The sequence below is a fragment of the Cololabis saira genome, chromosome 10, assembly GCF_033807715.1.
Source record: "Cololabis saira isolate AMF1-May2022 chromosome 10, fColSai1.1, whole genome shotgun sequence".
NCBI lineage: Eukaryota > Metazoa > Chordata > Actinopteri > Beloniformes > Belonidae > Cololabis > Cololabis saira.
In genome coordinates, this window is record NC_084596.1 from 42,017,178 (window position 1) to 42,040,498 (window position 23,321).

General features: G+C 38.7%; 1 protein-coding gene across 2 annotated transcripts; it reads left to right on the top strand.

Moving 5' to 3' along the window:
* Positions 1-485: 485 nt before the first annotated feature.
* mier1b (mesoderm induction early response 1b, transcriptional regulator) lies at positions 486-22,539 on the top strand. Of its 2 annotated transcripts, none has more exons than XM_061732941.1 (13): positions 486-527; positions 2,510-2,534; positions 3,387-3,535; positions 7,242-7,433; positions 11,591-11,720; positions 11,831-11,898; positions 12,778-12,850; positions 12,937-13,088; positions 14,414-14,495; positions 15,500-15,594; positions 15,929-16,056; positions 19,164-19,291; positions 20,834-22,539. In XM_061732941.1, exons 1-13 carry the CDS (start codon positions 519-521, stop codon positions 21,211-21,213), a joined length of 1,611 nt encoding a protein of 536 aa, XP_061588925.1. In that variant the 5' UTR covers positions 486-518; the 3' UTR covers positions 21,214-22,539. The 2 variants fall into 2 exon arrangements, with proteins under 2 accessions (XP_061588925.1, XP_061588926.1); XM_061732942.1 differs by having other exon boundaries at positions 16,010-16,056.
* The last annotated feature ends 782 nt before the right edge of the window (positions 22,540-23,321 follow it).

Below are 23,321 nucleotides of genomic sequence, written 5' to 3' on the forward strand. Positions count from 1 at the left end.
ATGCAAAAAATCCTTTAAAAATAATTATTTCATAAATAATTGAGGAAAATATAAGTCTAAATTCATAAAATTAATTTTATCTTCAGGAGTAGGCTATTCAACTTATTATCCTAAAACCGCAGAGTATCCCCCATCAGGATGGTTCCACCTAACCTGTCAATCACCTGGCTTCACCTGTCAATCACTTGGACCAACGATGGAGTCGTAGTTGAAGCATAGCAGCAATATTTTTATGTTTCATAAATCAGTTACTGATGGCACAGTGCTCTGTTTTAGGTCTTTTTTTTTACAACCAAAAGTGCTTTGCGCTGGTTAGAGGTACTTGGCTGAAAAAATATTTCACAGGGGCTACATCACTGAAAAAAGGTTGAAGACCACTGGGTTATAGAATGCAAAAAACCAACAATTTTGTTTTTATATTGATCTGCAGACAGTATTCGGGCCTGACGCTGCGGGGGGGCGGGGCTACATCCGGGTACTGACGTCGACCCCTGACGTCACCCTGCAGGATCGCAAACATGGCGGAGGTAAGAAAGTGTAATAAATGTTGGGAAAAATATATTTTTCTAAACTACGGGACAGTCGGTCGGGGTTTAATGTGCGCGTCGTGTTCACATTCCACCTCTCGGACAGCGTGTGAACGAGCAGGTGTTCTTGCTGCTGGCCGGAGGCGTGTTTAGTTTAGTAAACTTCGTATTTAGCCGCGTTAGCCGCGTTAGCTGCGGATTAGCTCTGTTTTGTTCAAGGAAACTTAATCACGTTTGCTCTTTTTCCGCCGGGTGGTGCAAGCTCTTCTTCAAAACCAGTCCTATTTATTTTTCTGGCGTTATCGGCAGGACCCTGATATCATGCTCAGCTCTGATGTTTTTTTAGCTACATATATAAAGGAGAATATACTAGCATGGAACTTGTAGTTTTAAGTTAGCGAGTTGAGAGAAACGTTGTGGTTTGGGATCTAGACTGTGGTCTAATGTGCTGAACACCAGTCTTGTGATGGGAGTCGTATTGCTGTATTGTTTTGTGCTGGGAGTGTTGTTGTGATCCCTGTTTGAGCTGGTAGAGGCAGAAACGCAGCGTCGGCGCGCTTTTCCTCTGATCTGCTACAGTAGAGGCTGAATTATGGTTCTGCGTTACGCCGACGCAGAGCCTACGCCGTAGGGTACGCGGCGACGATGCGCGTCGCTGCGTACCCTACGGCGTAGGCTCTGCGTCGATTTAACGCGTACCATAAATCAGGCTTAACAACTTGTTTGGTTGTTGAGCTCAACACTTCCCCCCGTCTAGCTCTGATCTCAACATCAATTAGCGCTGCAGCTATCCAATATCTTAGTAATCGAGTAATCTACTGAAAATTCCATCGATTAATCGGATAAAATATATTTTTGTTTAGTTAAAGAGCAATTATAAATATACATAAGATGTTAGATGTTAATTGACATTACTAAAACTGAATTATATAATCCAGTAGGTTCACGGCTGTGCATTTAAAAACCCTGAACTTACACCAGTTGAACAAATTCAATGCCTTCACTCAAAAAACTAAGGATCTTACCAAGAAATGTTCTTATTTCTAACCTAAAAATGCCATTACACCTGATAACACGCATAACTTAAAAGATTAGGTGTTTTTCCCACGTGTTAAAATTTAACTTTCATTTGTGTCAAGCTAATTTTAAGTTCTAGTCAAGTTTTAAAGGAGCTTGAGGCCGGATTGAGGTAGAATTTATGAAAAAAATCCGTATACGTTTTAAGTTTTCTAGTAATAATGTCAGATGAAGCGTTCCAAACCCAAAAGAATGACCCTCTAATAGTGTATCTCTCCGTTGCCTTGAACAGGCTGTGTGCTGCAAAATGTGCTGCAATTCCGGGCCGGAATTTCCCGCGCTGGGCTGCAGATGTGACGTCACATGACGCTGCATGCACGTTCTCCCCGTTCTCCCTTGCCGGCTTCGCTGTTGGCTGCAGTACCCCCAACGACCGTCGTGGTGAAGGGTGGCGCTAGAGAGTCTCAAAAGGAGCCTCAAGCTCCTTTTAAGTTAGAGTTTTGGCAGTGTTCAAAATAAAATGATGAGACCTGCTGTATTGGAGCACATTTTCTTTTAGTTAAAACTGTACAGATGTTTAGAGGAACCTATGTATGTACCGGGTGAAGGCTGATTTATGGTTCCGCGTTACAACAACGCAGAGCCTACGCCGTAGGCTACGAGCAGAAGAATATAGAGCAGATTAAAAATAAAAGTTAAGCACATGTGTCTCCCGTCTGGGCCATTGCAGACTGCCTGAGCACGGCATGTTACAAAAACCAAACATATCCTTTCTTCTACCTTTTACGTGTGCGGCGTCAGCGCGTTGCGCCGCATTAAATGTAGTCCGGGCGTAATATTGGTGAAATTAAACGATTCCTCGAGGCAGAGAAAATTCCTCGATCATTTTTTGTAATCGAATTACTCAAATTATTCGAGGAATCGGTTCAGCCCTAACATCAATCTCTTTCTCTTCTGTTTTTCAGCCCTCCCTCGGGAATGCGAGCCCAGGTACACTATACGGGTCAAAACCCAATTGTTTTTGTTGGTATTTTTTCATTCCTTTTTGGTGAAGGACACAGTGTTTAATTCTGTTATTCAAACTTGTATGCAGTATTAATTTAATTTGATAGTTTGGTTGGGAGCAAAAAACTAAACCAAAAACCAATGTACAAGCAATGAAAATTTGACCTTTCCATAATTGTAAAATGGATTTGTAGTTTCTAAATGAATACCTTGTAAATTATTAAATGTGTTTACATGTAAACAATTTCTAATAAATACTTTAAAAAAAAGATGTATGTTTTTTATGAATGGCATAATTCAGAGATTTTTTTAAAATCTTTTTAGAAAAAACAATGATAATATGGATACATATAGTCAAAGATATACATCGTCCCTTTTTTTTCTTTTTGCTAACACACAAAACCTAACCAGGCCCTCACAAGGGAGGCCTAACTAAGGAACAGAGTCTGTACAGTTAAATAATAAATAAACAGATGAGTAACAAATGATCAATGGAGAAAAGTAATGGATGAACAAAAGTGGCAGACAGAAAACAAAAACAGTGGTAAATGCAAATGCCTATCACTGATATCCCATTAAATGGAAATAATAAATAAAACATAAAATGTAACAAAAATAATAATGATAATAATTCAAATAAAAAAATAAAAGAAATGAAAATAAAATGAAGGGGGATCAGTCTGTGGGTAGAGTCTTCAACGAGTTAAAATAATCTATGAAGGATGGCCATTTATGAACAAATTTATCTGAGTTGCCTATAATTCAGAGATTTAAAAGCACAATCAAGTCGTATTTAAATTGAAAATGTGTAATATTGCTTTTTTTTTCCCTCCACAGGAGGTTCAGCAGGTTCCGATGACCATGATTTTGATCCACCAGCTGACATGCTAGTTCATGACTTTGACGATGAGCGCACCTTGGAAGAAGAAGAAATGATGGAGGCAGAAGATGAGACCAATGTCAATGAGATTGAGGATCTTGCTCGGGTTTGTACTTAATTTTTTTTTTGCCGTGTGGTTTAGTCTGCCTTGTAAAGAAAATTTTAAGTGACTCCCGTAATGTTTTTTACAGTATTGGCGGCCAGTTTGACATCTAGTTTTATTTTAAATTGCATTAAAAAAAAAACATGATAATTGATAGGGGGTAGAACGTCATATCCCAGGTGAAACTCAGCTCATAAAACAAACATAGTCAGGAAACAGTCAGGAAAACATATTTTGTGCTCTGATGCAATACAGACAACAACAAACTAATACTCCCACCTGAGATGTTTTATACTTTTTGGGTTTGCTCATAGTTTTGGCTTTCACTCGCTGATATGTCAGCAGGTGAAAGGGATCTGGTTGGCACTAACAGTAAACTGGGGCACATTGTGAGGTATTGTGCTAACAGAAAAACAAAAGTATATCTACACACGAGGTTTAACCTTACGACCGTGTACTCCTACTGTAATGATATGGGAATGTATATTGGTATTAATAACATGCATAAAAGCAGACCTCACTAGGCCTGTGTTGAAAAAAAAGACATTTTCCGATTCTAAGTTGATTCTAATATTAATTCCTAAAAGTCGATCTGTATGTCTAAAGACTGGGATTAAGAACTTTAATCCCAGTAGTCACATCATTTAATTCATACATAGGCGTGTTGTGAAACTATCAAACAATGAACATGGCGTCGGGGGTTTTTAAAACTCCTGAAAGGTTTAAAAATGAGCGTAAATGTTTTTTTTTTTTTTTTCTTGGGCTTAATGAACTTTTCTTTCGAGAAAATGCTGCAAGAGTGGTCACTTAAAGCTGGGGAAACTGCGCGCTTCTTTGCCCCCGCTGCCCTCATGAACAAAACAAACGTGGAAGCGGCCGCCTGAGAAATCAGCTCAAAAGCTACAGAACAACCGGTTTACTCCCAAGTACGGGGCAAAGCAGCTTCCCAGGACTGTTAATGCGCAAATATACTTGCTGTTTGAGCCTGCGTTAACGTTAACACACAGACAACCAGCTGCGTTGTAAACTGACCTCGCTCGCTCCACGCGAGGAAAGTAGCTCGTACTGTAATACAAAATTACGATTACGCCTATTCCAGACGTTGCCTCTAAAGTACATGATCGTCAGCCTCTTTGTGTTTTAATGTTTATGTTTTTCACTCTGTAAGTGTTCTTAAATTTGCATAAAATGCTAAAAACCAAATTCTCAAAAATTAAAAACCGAAAAACACCAAAAATGGAAATAATAAAAACGGAATGTGGGAAAAAATTAAACCGATTTCATTCATTCTCTGTTTGCTGCCCTGGATCTGTTTGATAATTCTGCCCCACACAAAGTTTCTGAAAGCAGTTCTATCAGCATTCTGGGAGACATCATTAGTTGCCAATACTTGCTGTTGCATCTCAATATAATACTAGTATTAATGTGCTGCATTACTACAGTCATATAATCCAGGAAACGGCTTAAAAAAACATTTTTAATAACACTAACCCAAATCAATATCGGATCAAATCAAATCCTCATAATCAATTCTGAATCGGAATCGAATCGATTCTTGACATTTTAATCGATACCCAGCCCTAGACCTCACACTTTCTCATGCTTTTTTTTTGTATTATTTGCACGGAGCACGGTAGTCTTTGATTTGGAAGTTGAAATCATCTTGGGTGGGTGTGGGGAGGCAGGTTCACGAGGAGATTTTCCTTTAAGTTTTTTAATAATTGGCTATACTACTTAGTAGCATTACTAAGTATATAATTCATTTATTTATTATTGTTATTGTGAAGAAGACTATTGTCTAGGTGTGTGGTGGAATGCCCTTACATTTATAATACCTAGATCATTTCCAAAAGGAAATTGGAGTTGTAGCATGTCCAGCAAGACACCATCTGCAGTTAACAAGCGCAATGAGCCCTCCTCTCTTTCTTCTCTGTCAATTTAACTTCTCAGTGGTTCCAAACACCCCCTGACAATAAAGGGGGATTGAAAATTCTTCCTTTCAATCTCAATTTTCTGTCCTTATCCTTTGGTCTAGTAACGGTTTTCCAGAGCTGGACCACATCAGTCCAGCTCTGAGGTCTTTACACCGGCTGCCTGTCCGTCAGAGCAGTGGTCCCAAACCCCCGGGCCGCGGCCCGCTATCAGGCCGTGGGTCATCTGGTACCGGGCCGCACAGAGAGGAAAAAAAATTTCTGTATCATCCCCTGATGATGGATGACTGAAACTGATGGTTCACAATGTTTTTATTGCTTTGATGTTCAGTAAATACACTGCAAACACACCATAAGAGCTATAAAGGAATTAAATAAAATAGTTAGTCTTTCTACATTCATATACGTTTCATTTAACTTAAATACAGACCGACGCAGCTTCTTGCTCGGTCGGTAATAAAGCTACCGTTAACCACAATACATGAGAGTAACCATGGCAACCAAACTGAAGCTGGGCACAAATACAGCATAAAATTTGCAAAGAAAACAAATCCTTATCAGCAGGGGCTTTTTGTGTCAGTTAGTTACTTTAGCATTCCCGACACTTAGCAGACACACTTTCTACTGCCGTTAAACTTTTACCTTTAAAGTCCGAAGCGCCGGATGTTTACAAGGTCTCGGCAAGACGCCTTCAAAATAAAAGCACTGAATATCGGTCTCCTTAATATATAACAAATAAAAAAAGCCTGACTTTAAATAACGTTAATGAGAAAACAAACATAAAAACACATTTATAGAAATACTCATATTAAAAGGTAATTTAGAATTTCCATTATTTTATTTTATTTTTTTGAAAATTATGTTTTATTATTATTCATCATTATTATTATTAATATTACTATAGAGAAAGTATAACAGTTTTTAATGCCGATCTTGTCATTTTATTTAGTTTTTATCAACTACACCTTTTAGATTGGGCCGTGAAAATATTGTCAGACATTAAACCGGTCCGCGGTTCAGAAAAGGTTGGGGACCACTGCGTCTGAGGACAGACTTTAAAGTTCTGATGCTGGTCTATAAAGCTCTGAATGGTCCAGGACCAGAATACATCAGGGACCTCCTGACCCAGGATGATCCTTCCAGACCCCTCAGGTCACCTGGATCTGGTTTTTTGATCAGTTCACAGAGTCTAGGTCAGTGTTTCTTCACACTTGACACCATGTATTGTGTAGCTTAGGTTGTATAGTAGGCGGGCATTAATAAGCTCTGCTTCTGCCTGAGCCTTTTTCAGTCAAATTGTAATTTGTTTCTTCCTTGTTGCCTTGAAATGTATATATATGACTGAAATAAACTTAAACTAAACTAACTAACTAAGAACCAGACATGGATAAGCTGCATTCAGCTTCTACACTCCACATGTCTGGAACAAACAGAGCCTCAGATCAGCTGAAACCCTCAGTTATTTACGTCCAGGTTGAAGACTCACCTGTTCTCAGCTGCATTTAAATACTAAAAACTACTGATTTCATCTATTGTTCGTATTTTTTTTTGTTTAAATTTTAAATCATACTTTTTATTTGTTTTAAATGTTTTTATGTCTTTGTAAAGCACTTTTGAATCACCTTGTTGTTGAACTATGCTATACAAATAAACTTGCCTTCCTGTATGTTGATAAAATGTTTTAAGTTTTCTTTTAACAAAATTGTCTGAATTGACTGTCCAAATTTGGACTGTTTTTTTTAATGCTTAAGTATCCCTTTCAAATTGTCTTTTGAAAGGAGGGTGAAATGCCCATCCATGAGCTGCTGAGTCTCTACGGTTATGGGAACAGCAGATCACCAGCAGAGGAGGAGGAAGAGGATGAGGAAGAACCTGAGGAAGAAGAGGAGGAGGAGGAGGAGGAGGAAGAGGAGGAGGACCTTGATCATGATGAAAGCAGCAGAAGCACTGAAGAGCTGAAGAGAAATGAGGTGTGTTGGTGTTTAAATCACATGGTTCCCTTTAGTCCCAGTCACACTTTAAACAAAGTTTTACTGTTGTGTGTGTTGACTCGCAACATTTTGACCATCCGTTTAAAGGAGACCTATTATGGCATTTAATGTATATTTTAAACAGGCCTTGGATGTCTTAAAAACAATCTAAAGCTTGTTTTTTTTTTCTACATAAATGAGAAATTCAGCCTGTGGGCCATGTCTCTAGTTTTACCGCTTCTAGCCTCAGAATCTGTGCTGGATTCTTAGGGGGCGGGGCTATGATAATGAGGCTCTGTGCTAGGGCTGGGCGATATGGCAAAAAAAGTGATCACGATTTTTTTTCCCATATTGAACGATTTTTTAAATTAACAAATAAAGCAAATAGCATGTTTTAACAAGAACCATATAGAAAATGGCACAACAAACAGGTAGTTTTAAGCAGTTTAAAAAAGTTTCAAGTAGTTTTAGCAGACAAAAAAAATGTTCATGATCATTTAAAATGTAAACCAACCAAAAAAGTGCAAGTGAGTGAACTGTAAAACCTGCAGAACTGTGAACAAAAACAGTGCACAGAATATCAAGCCACTAATATTGTTTAACATAGGTATTCATATGCAACATGGATAGTCAAACAAACAAACAACTCTGACAGTTCACATCAAATTATTTTAGCAGCCACCGGCTGGAGGAGTTAGTTGTGGGTGTGGTTTCAGCAGCGGAGGCCGACCTATGGAAATCTGCTCCTATTGTTACGTAATGACAGGAGCAGATTCTGAACGGATCGTAGAAATCACATGACACTGGAAGAATCATCCGGGCGGCTGTACAGACACTGCAGAATTTGGTTGCTTTCCTCCTTCTCTGAGTTGGCAGGCTGAGGGGAGACCACTTTATATATGTTAAAGCAAGAAAAAACATGTTTTTCATAATAGGTCCCCTTTAAGTTAACTCCAGTCCGTTTGGGTAACCGTACTTGGTAGTATGTGGAAGTGGGAAATGTCAAACTTTAAAGTGTGGCTGTTGAACTGTACAGTCTGGCATAGTTTATTGCTTTTATACTGCGATTGGTGCCAAGTACGGTCTAAAACAGCTTTTTAAACAGAAATGTGTCACTAATATCAGTTTTTTCCACTGCCAATCACGTGAATATGGTGTATATACAGTGTTGAATCATACTTCTACTGATAACTTCTGCAACCTACGTTTCCTGAAGGCAACATGACTGAGGAACGTCCCCCGCCTTCTCTGTTCTGCTGTCACTCATGATGCCACGCCCCTCTCAGTTGATGCCACGCCCCCCACGCCAGATCCGGGCCAAAAGTCTGAACCTGAAAAAAAAATTTGAACCTGAAAAAAAAAAGACGTGAAACTGAAAAAAAAGATTTGAAACTGAAATAAAAAGATTTGAAACTGAAAAAAAGATCTGATACTGAAAAAAATAAAATTGAAACTGTAAAAAAGAATTTTCAGGTTCAAATTTTATTTTCAAATTAGCAAAACTTTTGGCCTTGATTTGGCTCCATAGAGACAGTGGGTTTTTCCTGAAGTCCACCGTCATCTCCACAGTCTTGATATAAAAGAAACAAGATTGGATAACATTACATGTCTTGATGAGGTGGTAGTTGGCTACCTGTTAACCCCCCCCCCCCCCCTCCCAGGAGAGGAGTTATCACCCTGAGGGACAAAGCAGTTCTTTAGTCCTAGTGCTGCGTGTGAAGGAGCAGTCCTGCTGAACAGGCTCCTCTGGTTGTTGATGACGACGATGTGCAGACGCTGGTTGCCTTTGTCCATAATATCCAGCAGTTTGTTGGGTGTCTCTGCCACCGTCACCAGAGGATCCAGCTTCATGCCGATCACGGAGCCGTCTGATCAGTTCCAGTGTTTCCCCTAGAATTTTTTTCAGGCCCGGTGGTGCCCACCGAAAAGTACATTAAAAATCATTGTAGGCCTATATTGCTGAATGATATCACTTCAATGAAATCATTAGGCTTAATCTAACCTTTAGCCAAAGTGTCATGGGTCTGAAAGGCTGCAGTGTGCTGGTCTGACCCCATATGAGCATTAGCACATCTTTTCTAGATATTTCAGAGGGATCTCTATGAAAACCCTCTGGGATGGTCCTCTTTTAACGGGATGTTTGTGCTGACGGCATATTCCACAAAACATCCCTATTCACAATTGAGATTATATCAGTTATAAATAATTTAAACATTGTAGAAGATTTGTTTTCCCCGTTTTGTTATTTGTTTTTGTTATAACAGTTACATGCATTTGACAATGCCTGGGGAAAAAATTAACCGTTAGTGGTTCTAGTGGAAAGACAATCTGTTGTCTGTTATTTTCATCATTGTTGCTTACCAAAAAAATAAGCTCAATCAGGAAAAAAATTTAAGCTAAACAACAAATTAGAAATTTACCACCAAGGGCTGTATTTATGGTTATTAAGCCATTCAGGATCCCAGACAGATGTTTAAATGCGTTGTTTTTTACTGGGTCACCAGCCGGACCTGTGTCAGCGACGGTAAAGGCTGATTTATGTTTCTGCGTCACACCAACGCAGAGCCTACGGCGTAGGGTACGCGTCGCCGCGTACACTACGCCGTCGATTTAACGCGGAACCATAATTCAGGCTAAGCTGCAGTCTGTCTGCGCTGATCACTGACACAACGGGTCGGAGCGGATTTGGTCATGATGTTTAAACTGTATTTTGTGATTAATAAGCACGGTTTTTAATTATTTTGCGTTGGATCAATGTAGCAAATAAAATCGTTGGGACCATCCAGCTCCTCAACATCAGATACGTGTTTCTCATGAGCAGTTCAGGTAAAAACTGCAGTCAAATCAGCAAAAATGTCAGTTTTCTGGATGAAATATATTAATTCCTGATAAAATAAGTTTGTTAGTGCACAGCTCTGCTCCTGTACGCATGTAAGGGTAATTGAGCAGCCCCCCTCGCACCTTCTTTTTTTTTGACGGCGCCATAGTTGGCTAGCTACAAACTCTATACATCCCATAATATGCCCGCTCTCAGCAGCCGTACTCGCATTGTTACTAGGCAACGAAGCAGGTTGACGTTGCAGAACAGCGCTGCGCAGAGGCGCTCCTAAACGTAAATGATCATTGATTTATGAATGAATGGATATGCCTAGGGCTGAAACGATTCCTCGAATAATTCGAGTAATTCGATTACAAAAATATATTATATTCTTCTGGTCCGTTCTCCTATATGTTCCCCCTCTAACCCGGTACATACATAGGTTCCTCTAAAAATCTGTTCCCACTACAGTTTTAACTAAAAGAAAAGGCAGAAAAAGTCAGAAAAATAAAAACATAATAAAGCTAACTGGGTAGTTTTCAATTTTAGCTCTGTAGTCATTCATGGATAAAACAAGCAGCGCTGGTGTCTAATGTGCTCCAATAGAGCAGGGCTCATGATTTTATTTTGAACACTGCTAAAACTCAAAATCTTATACTAAAAACTTAAAACTTAACTAGAACTTAAAATTTGCTTTACACAAATGAAAGTTCAATTGAAACACGTGGGAAAAACACCTAATCTTTTAAGTGATGTGTGTTATCAGGTGTAATGGCATTTTTAGGTTAGAAATAAGAAAACTTCTTGGTAAAATCCTTAGTTTTTTGAGTGAAGGCAGTGTTCATGGTTTTTAAATGCACAGCCATGAACCTACTGTATTATATCAATTAGTCTTAGTAATGTCAATTAACATCTAACATCTTATGTATATTTATAATTGCTCTTTAACTAAACAAAAATATGTTTTATCCGATTACTCGATGGAATTTTCAGTAGAATACTGGATAACTAAAATATTCGATAGCTGCAGCCCTAGATATGCCGCTTATTTTTTTGGCATATTTTTTTTTAGGCCTGGCTGGGGGTCTCGTTGGCCTGGCGGCTCCGCCAGGCCTATATAATGGTAGGGGAAACACTGAGTTCATCCAGTCTGGATCTCCCCCCCCCGTTACACGACAGTGTGAACGAGGACCCTGGCAACCACAGATTGATAAAACATCCACAGCAGTTTGCTGCAGGTGTTGAAAGACCGTGCCCTCCTTCGGAAGAACATCCTGACATGTCTCTTGGCACGTGAGTTTCATCACTGACCGTCATTTCCCTTCTTGTGTGTTTCCAGGGTGAGGATTTTAAAATCTCGCCGGGACAGGAGAGTGAAGCCCAGGCCACATCTGAAGGTCGCACGCGCTCCGTCAGGTCGCTCGGCACGGTCGAACTTATCCGTCCCCAGAAACTCAAGTACTTTGAAAGTATGTGCTTCCTGATCATCCTGTTTGTCCTTGTCCTGGAAACCTTCTTGGTCTGAATTTGAAAACACTGCGGTGAGAATTAGAGAGCTGACGATCACATTGGTCCTCAGGTCATAACGATGCAGAGGAGGAGTCGGACGAAGACGAGGACTACGTTCCGTCTGAAGACTGGAAGAAGGTATGGAAGAACCTTTCACTTGCATCAGATAACTGTTAACACACCACAAAATAGGTGTTTGTTTGGTTAATAATAATAACCTTTTGAGGTTTTAAAAATAAGAAAAGGGGTTTGATGTGGAGGAATTATGTCTTTTATTTGTCAGGGGTCGGCAACCCGCGGCTCTAGAGCCGCATGCGGCTCTTTAGCGCCTCCCTGGTGGCTCCTGGAGCTTTTTCAAAAATGTTTAACCTTTTTTTCCCCCCTTTTTTTTCCTTTTTTTTCCTCTTTTTTCGCTTTTTTTTCTTCTTTTTTTCCTTTTTCTTCTTTTTTTTCCTTGTTTTCTCTTTTTTTCTTCCTTTTTCCTTTCCTTTTCAATCTCGACATTTAGACTTTTTTCTCGAAATATTGACTTTTTTCATGAAATTTTGTCTTTCCTCGACATTTAGACTTTTTTCTCAACATTTAGACTTTTTTCTCGAGATTGTACTTCAACATTAATCTCGACATTTTGACTTTTTCCTCGACATTTCGACTTTTTTCTCAAGATTGGGCTTTTTTCTTGAAATTTCAACTTTTTTTTTTCCAAGTGCATAATGAAAAAATAAATCTCCCCCAGTTCTAACTAATATAGAAACATGCAGCATGTGTTGTCTTCATTCTAAGGCTGATACAAGACTTTTCATTTTTTGCAGCTCCAGACATATTTGTTTTTTGTGTTTTTGGTCCAATACGGCTCTTTCAACATTTTGGGTTGCCGACCCCTGTATTTGTGAAGAAAGTTCAGTCTGGACCCCTGTTTTTGTTCAGTGAACTCAGGTTCTTTATTTGTAATGAATCTAAAAGTACTTTTCAGCTTTTCCATTCCTAAATCATCTTTCTTGTATTCGTCCCCAACAGGAGATCATGGTGGGGTCCATGTATCAGGCGGAGACGCCTGTCGGCCTGTGTAAATATAAAGACAACGAGAGAGGTACGCTGGCCGCTCGGCTCCCGCCATCTGACGTTGGTCCAGTAAATTCAGATGCCTCATTGCTTTCGTTTAAACCTGTCTTGTAGTTTATGAAAATGACGACCAGTTGCTGTGGAACCCTGAACGTCTTCCTGAAGGGAAAGTTGTGGAGTTCTTGACGGAGGCGTCAAGGCGAACAGGAGACGAGAAGGGAGTGGATGCAATCCCTGAGGGATCCCATATCAAGGACAATGAGCAGGTGACTGCCTCTTTCATTTGTAATTAGGGCTGGGCATCGATTCAAATGTCAAGAATCGATTCGATTCCGATTCTTAATATTCAGAATCGATTATCATGATTCGATCCGATTTGATATTGATTTGGCTTAGTGTTATTTAAAATGTTTTTTGAGCTGTTGCCTGAATTATATGACCGTAAAATAACTAGTGAAATAATAATTTCACAATAATTATTGTGAAATAACTAAGAAATAAATAACTCAAACAGGCCTTTCAATATCCATTTAAAGTGCAAAAAAGAGAGAAATTGCAACAGTTCATGCAGTTAACAAATTATTTTAGCTTATCTAATTTATTCTGTCACCACACACACATATTGCCATGAAGCACCTGGCATTTTTCAGAAGTGTCATGACAAACTGTGTGTCCGACTACTGGGATTAAAGCTGGCGAAAATGTAATGATGGAAAAATAAAAAATAAAAGAAATCGATCCTTAGACATAAGAATCGATTTTTAGGAATTAATATGAGAATCGATTTAGAATCGGAAAATCGATTTTTTTCAACACAGGCCTATTTGTAATGAATAACCATAGACACAGCAACACTCATTGATAACATTTATACAAATGCTATAAAGAAACAAATAACATCTGGATTACTCATAAATTACATAACTGATCATCTCCCTGTCTTTGCTATATTGCCATACTACCTCAAAAATAAAAGTAAACCAACAAATCACTCCTATGAAATAACACGACATAAAACACCTGAGGCCATAAATGCTCTTAAAGCTCCAGACACAGACTTGGAGTGAAGTCTACAACGACCCAAATGAAGCCTATAATGCCTTTTTGTCTATATTAATGAATTCATATAATAAGCGCTGCCCATTAAAAAAGACACTACATACAAACAAACAAAAACAGGAAAAGCCATGGATAATTCAAGGTTTCAATAATGCATGCAAAAAGAAAAATCTACTATACAAAAACTTCTTAAAAATATATAAAAATATATATAAGAACAAACGAAGGATTATTATCATAAACTATTGGAACAACAGAAAAACAACATTCAAGGAACCTGGAAATTACTGAACAGTCTAATTAAGAAAAGCACAGGAAAACCACAATACCCAAAGTTTTTTAAAAAGGATAATACAATAAAGGAAAACATAAAAGAAATCGCAAATGACTTCAATACATTTTTAGTATTTTTAGCAAGTTTGTGATTGACCGAAATAAATATGAACTAACTAACTAATGAATCACGCAAAGCTTAATAATGATGTATAAATGTTGGCTTCATTATTATAAACTTGTTTGTGTGTCCCTGCAGGCATTATATGAACTTGTGAAATGTGACTTTGACACAGAAGAAGCGCTGAGGAGACTGAGGTTTAACGTTAAAGCTGCCAGAGGTAAACAAACACTTGTTGAAACCTTCTTCTTCTTCTTTCGCTGTGATTTTTACACACATTTGACTGGTTTTAGGTTGCAGGCACACGTTTCACCCTGTTGCGCCTTTCACGTTGGGGGAAATCGTTATTTCGTGACGTTCAGAAGTTGTTGTTTTTTTTCTGTCTCTGACTCAGTTACACTTGTTGGTAAGCTTTTGTTGCTATTAGTGATGCACCGATTGTTCGGTAACCGAAATTGTTCGGCCGAAAATGGCAAAAAAACACTTTCGGTGTTCGGTGGAATAAGTGGGAAAAAAAACGAACAATTAATAACGGCGTTGTAATATAAGGAAATAGACTGGCCGCTCCCGTAACTTGCACGCCACAAACTTAAATCGTTTGCCAACCAAAAAGTAACCACATAAGAATTTTACCTAACATTCACCAGGAGGTGGAACCAAAACAACATAAATCAATCTATTTTTATGTTCAATAAATATTTTCTAAGTTGTAATTTTGTAAAAGATTTTTTTCTTTGAAAAGCATGCCTAAATCAAATTTATTTGATTTATGCAATGGTGAAAAAATTGGCAAAATAAATGAAAAACTGCGAAGAACCCTGTTCGGTATTCGACCAAGTGTTTATTATTATTTTCGGTTTCGGTTTTGGCCACAAATTTTCATTTCGGTGCATCACTAGTTGCTATTACAATAACGTAACCCGTTTTCATCAAAGGCGGCTGTAGGGATGTGGAAAAAAAAAGACACGTAAAGAAATCGGTGCAGTGAATAGTCATGAATGTCATTTTAAAATATGATGTATGGCTCACGTTTGCTGTCAGTTGGCCTACACAGATTTCAGCATGAAATCTAATAATATAGTACTAGTTTGTGATGTAATATAGTGCATCAGGTACTTGATCCATGCAGAGAAATCTCAGCTTTCCTTGTGTTAAGTTTTGTGCTAAATGACTGTATTAGGTGTGTACCTGTGTGCAGCATTAATACTCTCGTCTCTTTAACAGAGGAGATATCTGTTTGGACTGAAGAGGAATGTAGAAATTTTGAACAAGGGCTAAAAGCTTATGGAAAAGACTTTCATTTAATACAGGCCAACAAGGTGAGTGTAAAAAAAAAACAACAAATTTTTAATGATTTTTTTTTTTCTATTGTGATTAAATTGTCGTCAATTAAATATCAGTACTGTTAAATTGATATCTTTATTGATGAGATAACTCTTGTATCCTTGGTGCCGGAGTTACTCATTGATTAAGTCAAACTTTGTTGCTTCTAACATGCTACGTCAGTGCTTTTGTTTGTCTGTTCTTTATTTTTGATTGAAATGGTCGAGAGTCGTACCGTGATTTGTGTCTCACTTGAATTCATGCTGAATTTGCTCTGTTCAGTCAATGGTAATAATGGTGATTTCATCTCTGCTGAATTAAATCTTTCAGGTGAGAACTAGGTCTGTAGGAGAATGTGTGGCCTTTTATTACATGTGGAAGAAGTCTGAGCGTTATGATTTCTTTGCACAGCAAACCAGACTTGGAAAAAGAAAATACAACCTTCACCCTGGTGTCACGTAAGTTTCTTTCAAAAGATATAAACACTTGATAAGGGCTTTACCAACACAAAATGATGAATTGTTATACAGGACTGTCTCAGAAAATTTGAATATTGTGATAAAGTTCTTTATTTTCTGTAATGCAATTTAAAAAAAAAAAAAAAAAAAAAAAATTTCATACATTCTGGATTCATTACAAATCAACTCAAATATTGCAAGCTTTTATTAATATAATATTGCTGATTATGGTTTACAGTTTAAGATTAAGATTCCCAGAATATTCTATTTTTTTGAGATAGGATATTTGAGTTTTCTTAAGCTGTAAACCATAATCAGCAATATTAAAATAATAAAAGGCTAACAATATTTCAGTTGATTTGTAATGAATCCAGAATGTATGACATTTTTTTTTGTAATTGCATTACAGAAAATCACAATATTCTAATTTTCTGAGACAGTCCTGTATATAATAATGCAAAAAAAAGAAAATAAAAGTTGGTTAATTTATATTTTACAGATTACAATCCTGTATTTGGTAGTGCATCTAAAGGTTATAATGTAATAATCTTAAGGCAAAAGTGAGGTCATTTTGAATTTGATGGCAGCTACGTCTCAAAAGTTGGGCTGGGGTGGTGATGTAGCCGCCACTCTGCTTTTATCAACGTGTACGACTGGAAACTGAGGACAGGAATGTTGACCTGGTCTCGTCTGAGGCCAGGTCAACATTATAAACAGGATTCAGGCTGCTCAACAGACCTGGCTCGTCTTTGTCATAGCTTTTCTTTCACGATGCGTCGAAATGTTTTCAGTCATTGAAGGGTCTGGACTGCAGGCAGAGCTACTTTCTACAAATCTCTCTGTCTCTTTGTACATTTTCCCACTTCGCTCTTGTTTGCTGTAAATATGCTTTGGCCCAAAAACTGTGTTACATGTGGCCTTTCTTTAATCCTCAGGAGTTTGGGTACAATTGGCTGTTTTTAACTACTTTTGAAGTTTTTCAGAACAACCTCACCTGTGAATTTACAGTTGTTTTTACCCCTGTTAATCACACAAAAACTTACAATCTGACTCGGAAAAACTTTTCTCCCTCTGAAATAAAAAAAAAACTATTTTTATTCTTAAAATGGAAATATAAATCATACATTTAAAAAGAAAAAACACTTTTTACATTGAAATGCAGTGAAAGTCTCACACTGTTTTTGATCTCCACGAAAAGTCAGGTGTCAAAATAAGATGCCACAAATTTGTGCCACAAGAAAAATATTTCCTGCCACGAAAAGACGTTGATTCACATTATTCCTGTCACCTCCACGGTTCCTTCACCGTCTCTTTCACTCCCACAACTCTCCTCTTTTGTAGAGCTTTCCTAAGAAACGGCCTGTTTTAGCCGGGTCTTCCTGGACCAAACTGAAACAATTTTCAGCAAAAAAAACCAACAAATTTATCATAACTCTTACTTGGCCTAATAACGTGAATTAAAAACTGACATATAGTTTGAAGTCTGCACTTTTGAGACACGTTGAAATGGACTTGGCCGTTTGCTGCTTTGTTATCGTAAAGCAGTCGTGATTTGGACGCGCTGGCGCGTCTGTCAACCCCAGCAGGTTAAATGGAGCTCTAACTAGTGATGCACCGAATGTTCGGTAACCGAAATTGTTCGTCCGAAATTGCAAAAAAAACCTGTTCGGTGGAATAAGTGGGGAAAAAAACGAACAATTAATAACGGCGCGTGGTGACGCAATCAAACAGCGAACAGCTTGGAGTGGGGGGCGTGCAGTGTTAAATGCAGCAAACATGTCATCATGTCAGATCATTACTGGGATGTGGGAAAAAGCAGAGGACACGAGAAATGATCCAGGCTGAGTTGGATTCGGGAAACCGCTCGGTGATGGAGACGGGACACACAGCAGAGAAAAGGAACCGTACTACCGACGCGGTGGAGAACCCTCACTGTCTGATATGACTAGATCCTCCAAGAAAATAACCCAGATTTTTACAATTAATATACAAGGCTTCAAATTGCGGAGATCAGCCCCATCGCTACCCGGTTAACTGGATTTGAACGGGAGAAAATGAAAAAGGATTATGAGAAAAAATACAATAAGTGCAGTTAGACAAATTGTGACTGGCGGGTATTTCACTGCACATTTATTTGATTTATGCAATGGTGAAAAAATTGGCAGACTAAATGAAAAACTGCAAAGAACCATTGTTTGGTATTCGGCCAAGTGTTTATTATTAGTTTCGGTTTCGTCCACAAATTTTCATTTCGGTGCATCACTAGCTCTAACGTGAGATTGTGGATGGATCTTGAGCTGCTTGTGATTTCCAGAACAGAACCATGGTTCTTCAGGGCCCTGATGGTTGGATACATCCAGTTTTGCTGTTCAGCATTGTTCCTTGAGGACAGAAATATTTCCACGGTCTCCATCACACACTGTGTATGAGACATTTACATTATTTTATATTTAGCACCTTGCAGATCATTTTTGTTGTAGAAGTTGACTGGTGCTTCCCTACCCATCGTTTCTCCTGCCACACTCACTAATATTGACTTTTATACCCAGTCATTACTTTTCCAGCCTTTGACGGTGTCTCAACTTCTTTGGGGCATGTTGCCATCAAATTCAATACGAGCTAATGCTTTTCATAAAATGTATAAATGTCTCTCTTTTACAAATTGGTATGTTTTGTAAGTTCTCTTGTGAATAAAATGTGAATTCATGAGATCTGCAAGTCATTTGATTGTATTTTTATATCATTTTTACAGTGTGTTAACTAAGGGTTGTAAATGTTTCAGCTCCATTTCTGTAGATTTATTTCCACTATTTAAGTTTTGGATCCAAAACCATAATACAGACATCTCTTTTTTTTTTCCCAGTGTTAAAAAAAAAAACGTTTAAATGTGTGTTCAAACTTCCAGCCTTACGCCTTTATGCTTATGGTTATGACGGGTCATAGATTCATGATGAGTGGATTCAGGAAAGAGGAATAAAGTACTGCTCAGTCTGGTCTGATCACGATTAGCTGCAAGACTTGTCTCTGTCGCCACTCGCTGCAAACCTCTGGAACGAGCCAGCTGCTTTAAAACTGGGCTTGAAATCCTGTTTGTGCTGCTTCTGCAGAGACTACATGGACAGACTACTAGATGAGACGGAGAGCGCGGCGTCCAGCAGGGCGGCGTCGCCGCCTCCCACCACCTCCAGCAGCAGTGCCAGCCACTCTGAGAGGGAGGACGGCAGCAGCCAGAACGGTGAGCTCTCATCACAACTACTCACTCCATGTCCAAGACGGTGCTTTACTCACCACGTGTTCAGCTCCACAGACACACAAATGTTTTCTTTGCATATTAAAAACAGTGGAACAGAAAATAAACAAAGGTATGAAATAGGGCTGGGTATCGATTCAAAAGTCAAGAATCGATTCGATTCCGATTCTTAAGATTCAGAATCGATTATCATGATCCGATTCGATATTGATTTGGCTTAGTGTTATTTAAAATGTTTTTTGAGCTGTTGCCTGAATTATATGACTGTAAAATAACTAGTGAAATAATAATTTCACAATAATTATTGTGAAATAACTAAGAAATAAATAACTCAAACAGGCCTTTCCATATCCATTTAAAGTGCAAAAAAGAAAGAAATTGCAACAGTTCATGCAGTAAAAAAATCATTTTAACTTATCTCATTTATTCTGTCACCACGCACACATTTTACCATGAAGCACCTGGCATTCTTCAGAAGTGTCATGACAAACTGTGTCCGACTACTGGGATTAAAGTTCACCTGGCGAAAATTATGAAAAAATAAATAAATCAATCTTTAGACATAAGAATAGATTTTTAGGAATTAATATGAGAATCGATTTAGAATCGAAAAATCTATTTTTTCAACACAGGGCTTGTATGAAATATGTAAGATAACTTTTACTGATGTAAGTCTGGTGTAGAGTTAAGCCTTACCTTATTAAATTAAACCTTTTTGGGGTGGTGAGTAGGATAAACACGGGGACAACTTCTGCTGAGTTCCAGTGTACTTTAATGTCCCTCAACAGTGTAGGATTTTAGAACATCAACACAGCACCTAGTGCCGTACTGTGGCGTATCACTCCGCCCAATCTAAAACAGACTAATCACTACAGATTAACTGACTAGTGTCATTATAGTCCCTGATTTACATCAGAATATAAAGAATATATTTATAAAATAATGAACCCTGAATTACCAAAATAACCTTCTTAACAAAAATAAATCTCCTCTTACACTTATAAGGTGAATCAATCTTTTTTATGATGTAAAATTGTATTTATTTATTTACTTTTATTTAATTTTAGTTGTAAAATTTTTGGAAAAGAAAAAAGTCAAATCATACATGAGAGAAACTATTCAGTTTGTGTCTAAATATTTGTACTTGTATGAAACTGAAGATCATAATGCAAACCTGACATTTACTTTTAGTTCAGTTTGTGGAAAATGGTTGGCCTGACTTTCTCTTTAAAACTTAAACAGTTATAAAACATTACAAACTGTAACAATAGGGCAAACGCACAGCATTGTTTTGTATTTTGTGTCTTTCAAATAAAAGACAATTTTTTTCCAGTCATATGTTCCTCATTCAAGGTTGTTAAAAAAATACTGCTATAATATCGTATCGTTATCGTGACCTCAATATCGTGTATCGTACCGTATCGTGAGATTAGTGTATCATTACACCCTTAATTTTCATGAGACTTTTTGTTCAGTTTTTGTTCTTTGTGTGACACCACCAATGATTGAGTGCTCTTCCCTCGGCAGGTGTAGCCAGCCACCCGGTGGAGCTCTCTCAGCTTCCTCCCACCAGCCTGCTCAAACCCGAGGGGCTTCAGCCCAACGGCCCGTCTCACCCAGAGGCAGAGCTGCCTCCCCCCGTCGCAGAGAGCAACTCCAACGGCTGCGAGCCGCCCATCCTGCCCAGCCTGCCCAGCGCCCCCTCCCTGCCCTCCCTGCCCAGCTTGCCCAGCCTGCCCAGCCTGCCCAGCCTGCCCAGCCTCACCAGGAACGGTTCTCTGGAGGCCGTACTGGACCACAAGAACACGGCGGCGCCGGCCCTCGACAGGCCGGCCAAACGCTGCAGGACAGAGGCTGAAACTTTGGGCCCGGGTGAGGTGGAAACGCCCCGAACGCTGGAGAAATGAAGGCTCCAGGGACCAGCGACTCCAGGAACCTGCCCCGGGGGGGCCAGGACCTTCACACCACGTTCCCACCAGCCGGGTGTTTAGTGGATCTGAGACTCGGGTGTCTCTAGAGCAGACTGCAGCTCAGCGGGTGCTGACGGTCGGACCTGGAGCTGCAGCTCCGAGCTGCAGGAGGACGGGGAGCTGCTGCGCCGCCCCGTCCCTCCACCCCCGACACACGGCCGGGAACAAACACCCCAAAGCAACACGCGCAGATTGTACCCCAACCAACATCTAGTCCATTCTGGTTTTTTGAAGACTGACAACATTTTTGCCAAGAATTTTGTTTTTTTTTTCTATTTGTACTTTAAAGAAAATAAAATCACCTGTGATATTTTTTTACTTGAGATATTTATATTTTTTAACCAAATAAAATCTAATGATGGATTCTTTCTGTTCAAGCCATTCGTTTGCTCTTAAGGATCTGATGAAATAGGACATTTTTTAAATGATTTTAAAGTTTTGGAAAAGGATGCAAAGTTGGCAGAGCCCAGGAGGAGGAGCCGGCTGGCGTCGTTGCACTTTTGATTGTATGTTCTTATCTTTGATAAGTGAGCCCAGCAGAGAAACGTTTCCACTCCCTCTGTGTGTGTTTATGGTGAATGAGCCGGGGGTTCGTTTGTGAAGAGCAGCTGACATCAGTGATGTCCTGTATAATAACTCATCTAGATCTCTGTATTTTTGGATTTTTTCATAGTTGGTGCTTTGCTCAACACTTTCTTTTTACTAGACAGAATGTGATTTTTATAAAGTTTGTATACATTTCTTATCTTGAGCAGTTTGGAGTTTTTTTCCTTTCTTTTTTCCACGACTGTATCTTATGTGTAGGTGGAAACTGCGTAGTGCTTGATTTGATTCCTCCCGTTTCAGCAGCACTTCCAGCTCCATGTGAAGCTCCGGCCGAGCAGCCGCCTGGTCGCTCGTACGGCTTTGCCTTTTGATTTGAAATAATACAGATGTTCAGGTTTAGTTTAACTGAAAGTTAAGTAGCATTCCTCGTGAAATGGTTTGGGAGCAGTGAAATTCCCAGCGGTTGAGCAGAACTGGTCGTGGAACGCTGATCCGGAGGACTTGTCTTGGTACAGAAGCTGTCCGGCTCCACGCTTTAATCTTCTACTTTGTGCTCAGCTTTGGACTTACATTCAGAAATTAAAATTATTTGATAAACGTCAAACCATGTATTTTATTTTTTTTGGTTGAAATCATGCCATATGTATAAATGATAAATAAAAATGAATATTCCAAGGAATATGAATGGAATATTAATAAATGTACTAATGAATCTGACTTGTCTTGACTTGAAAAGCAGAAACTTCACAGCTGGAATAAAACATTTGGGTTTAATACACATCACATGAACATTGTTAAACTTAAATGTATGTGTTTGACACATTCAAACAATTATTTATAAAAAATTACTTTATTACAGGCAGGAGTTTTGATAGTGTCTTGTAAAAAAAAAAAAAAAAAAAGCAAAACATAATTGTGCATCATTAATATAATATATAATATAATAATAAACTATTATTCAAAAATAGATCATTCTGTCGTCCAGAAGACAGACACCACGAAGAGATCAGCGCGCAGATTTATGCCTTTTCTGTTCAAAAACGAAACCAAACATTTGATTTAATTCAGACCTCGATAACGGATGATAAGAATTAAATAAATAAGAATTAAATGAAGTGAGACAGAAACTGTTCTTGTTTTGTTGTGTTGGCGTACAGTGTTCCATAGTGCAGAGGGGAGAAGTGTGAACAGGTTGTGTCCAGTGTGTGATGGGTCAGCAGTGATGTTTGCTGCCTGTTTCCTGACTCTGGAGGTGTAGAAGTCCTGGATGGAGGGCAGTTTTTAGTTTTTTTTTTACCAATGATTCTCTCTGCAGTCTTGATAGTCCTTTTCAGACTGTGTCTGTCCTGTTTGGTGGCTGAACCAAACCAGACAATCAGGGAAGTGCAGAGTAAAACTGGATCAGCAGCTCCAGATGTAGGTTGACCTTCCTGTGCCGCCCGGTGTTCTGCCAATTTCTGCTGCTTTGCCAAAAAATTCTACCTAATGGTTTTCCACCT

Bases quoted from the DNA above. Each gene is read 5' to 3' on its own strand.
- mier1b (XM_061732941.1), top strand. The intron at 11,899-12,777 runs GTATGGAAGAAC...CGTCCCCAACAG, and splicing joins CGTCTGAAGACTGGAAGAAG to GAGATCATGGTGGGGTCCAT. The intron at 14,496-15,499 runs GTAAACAAACAC...TCTCTTTAACAG, and splicing joins TAACGTTAAAGCTGCCAGAG to AGGAGATATCTGTTTGGACT.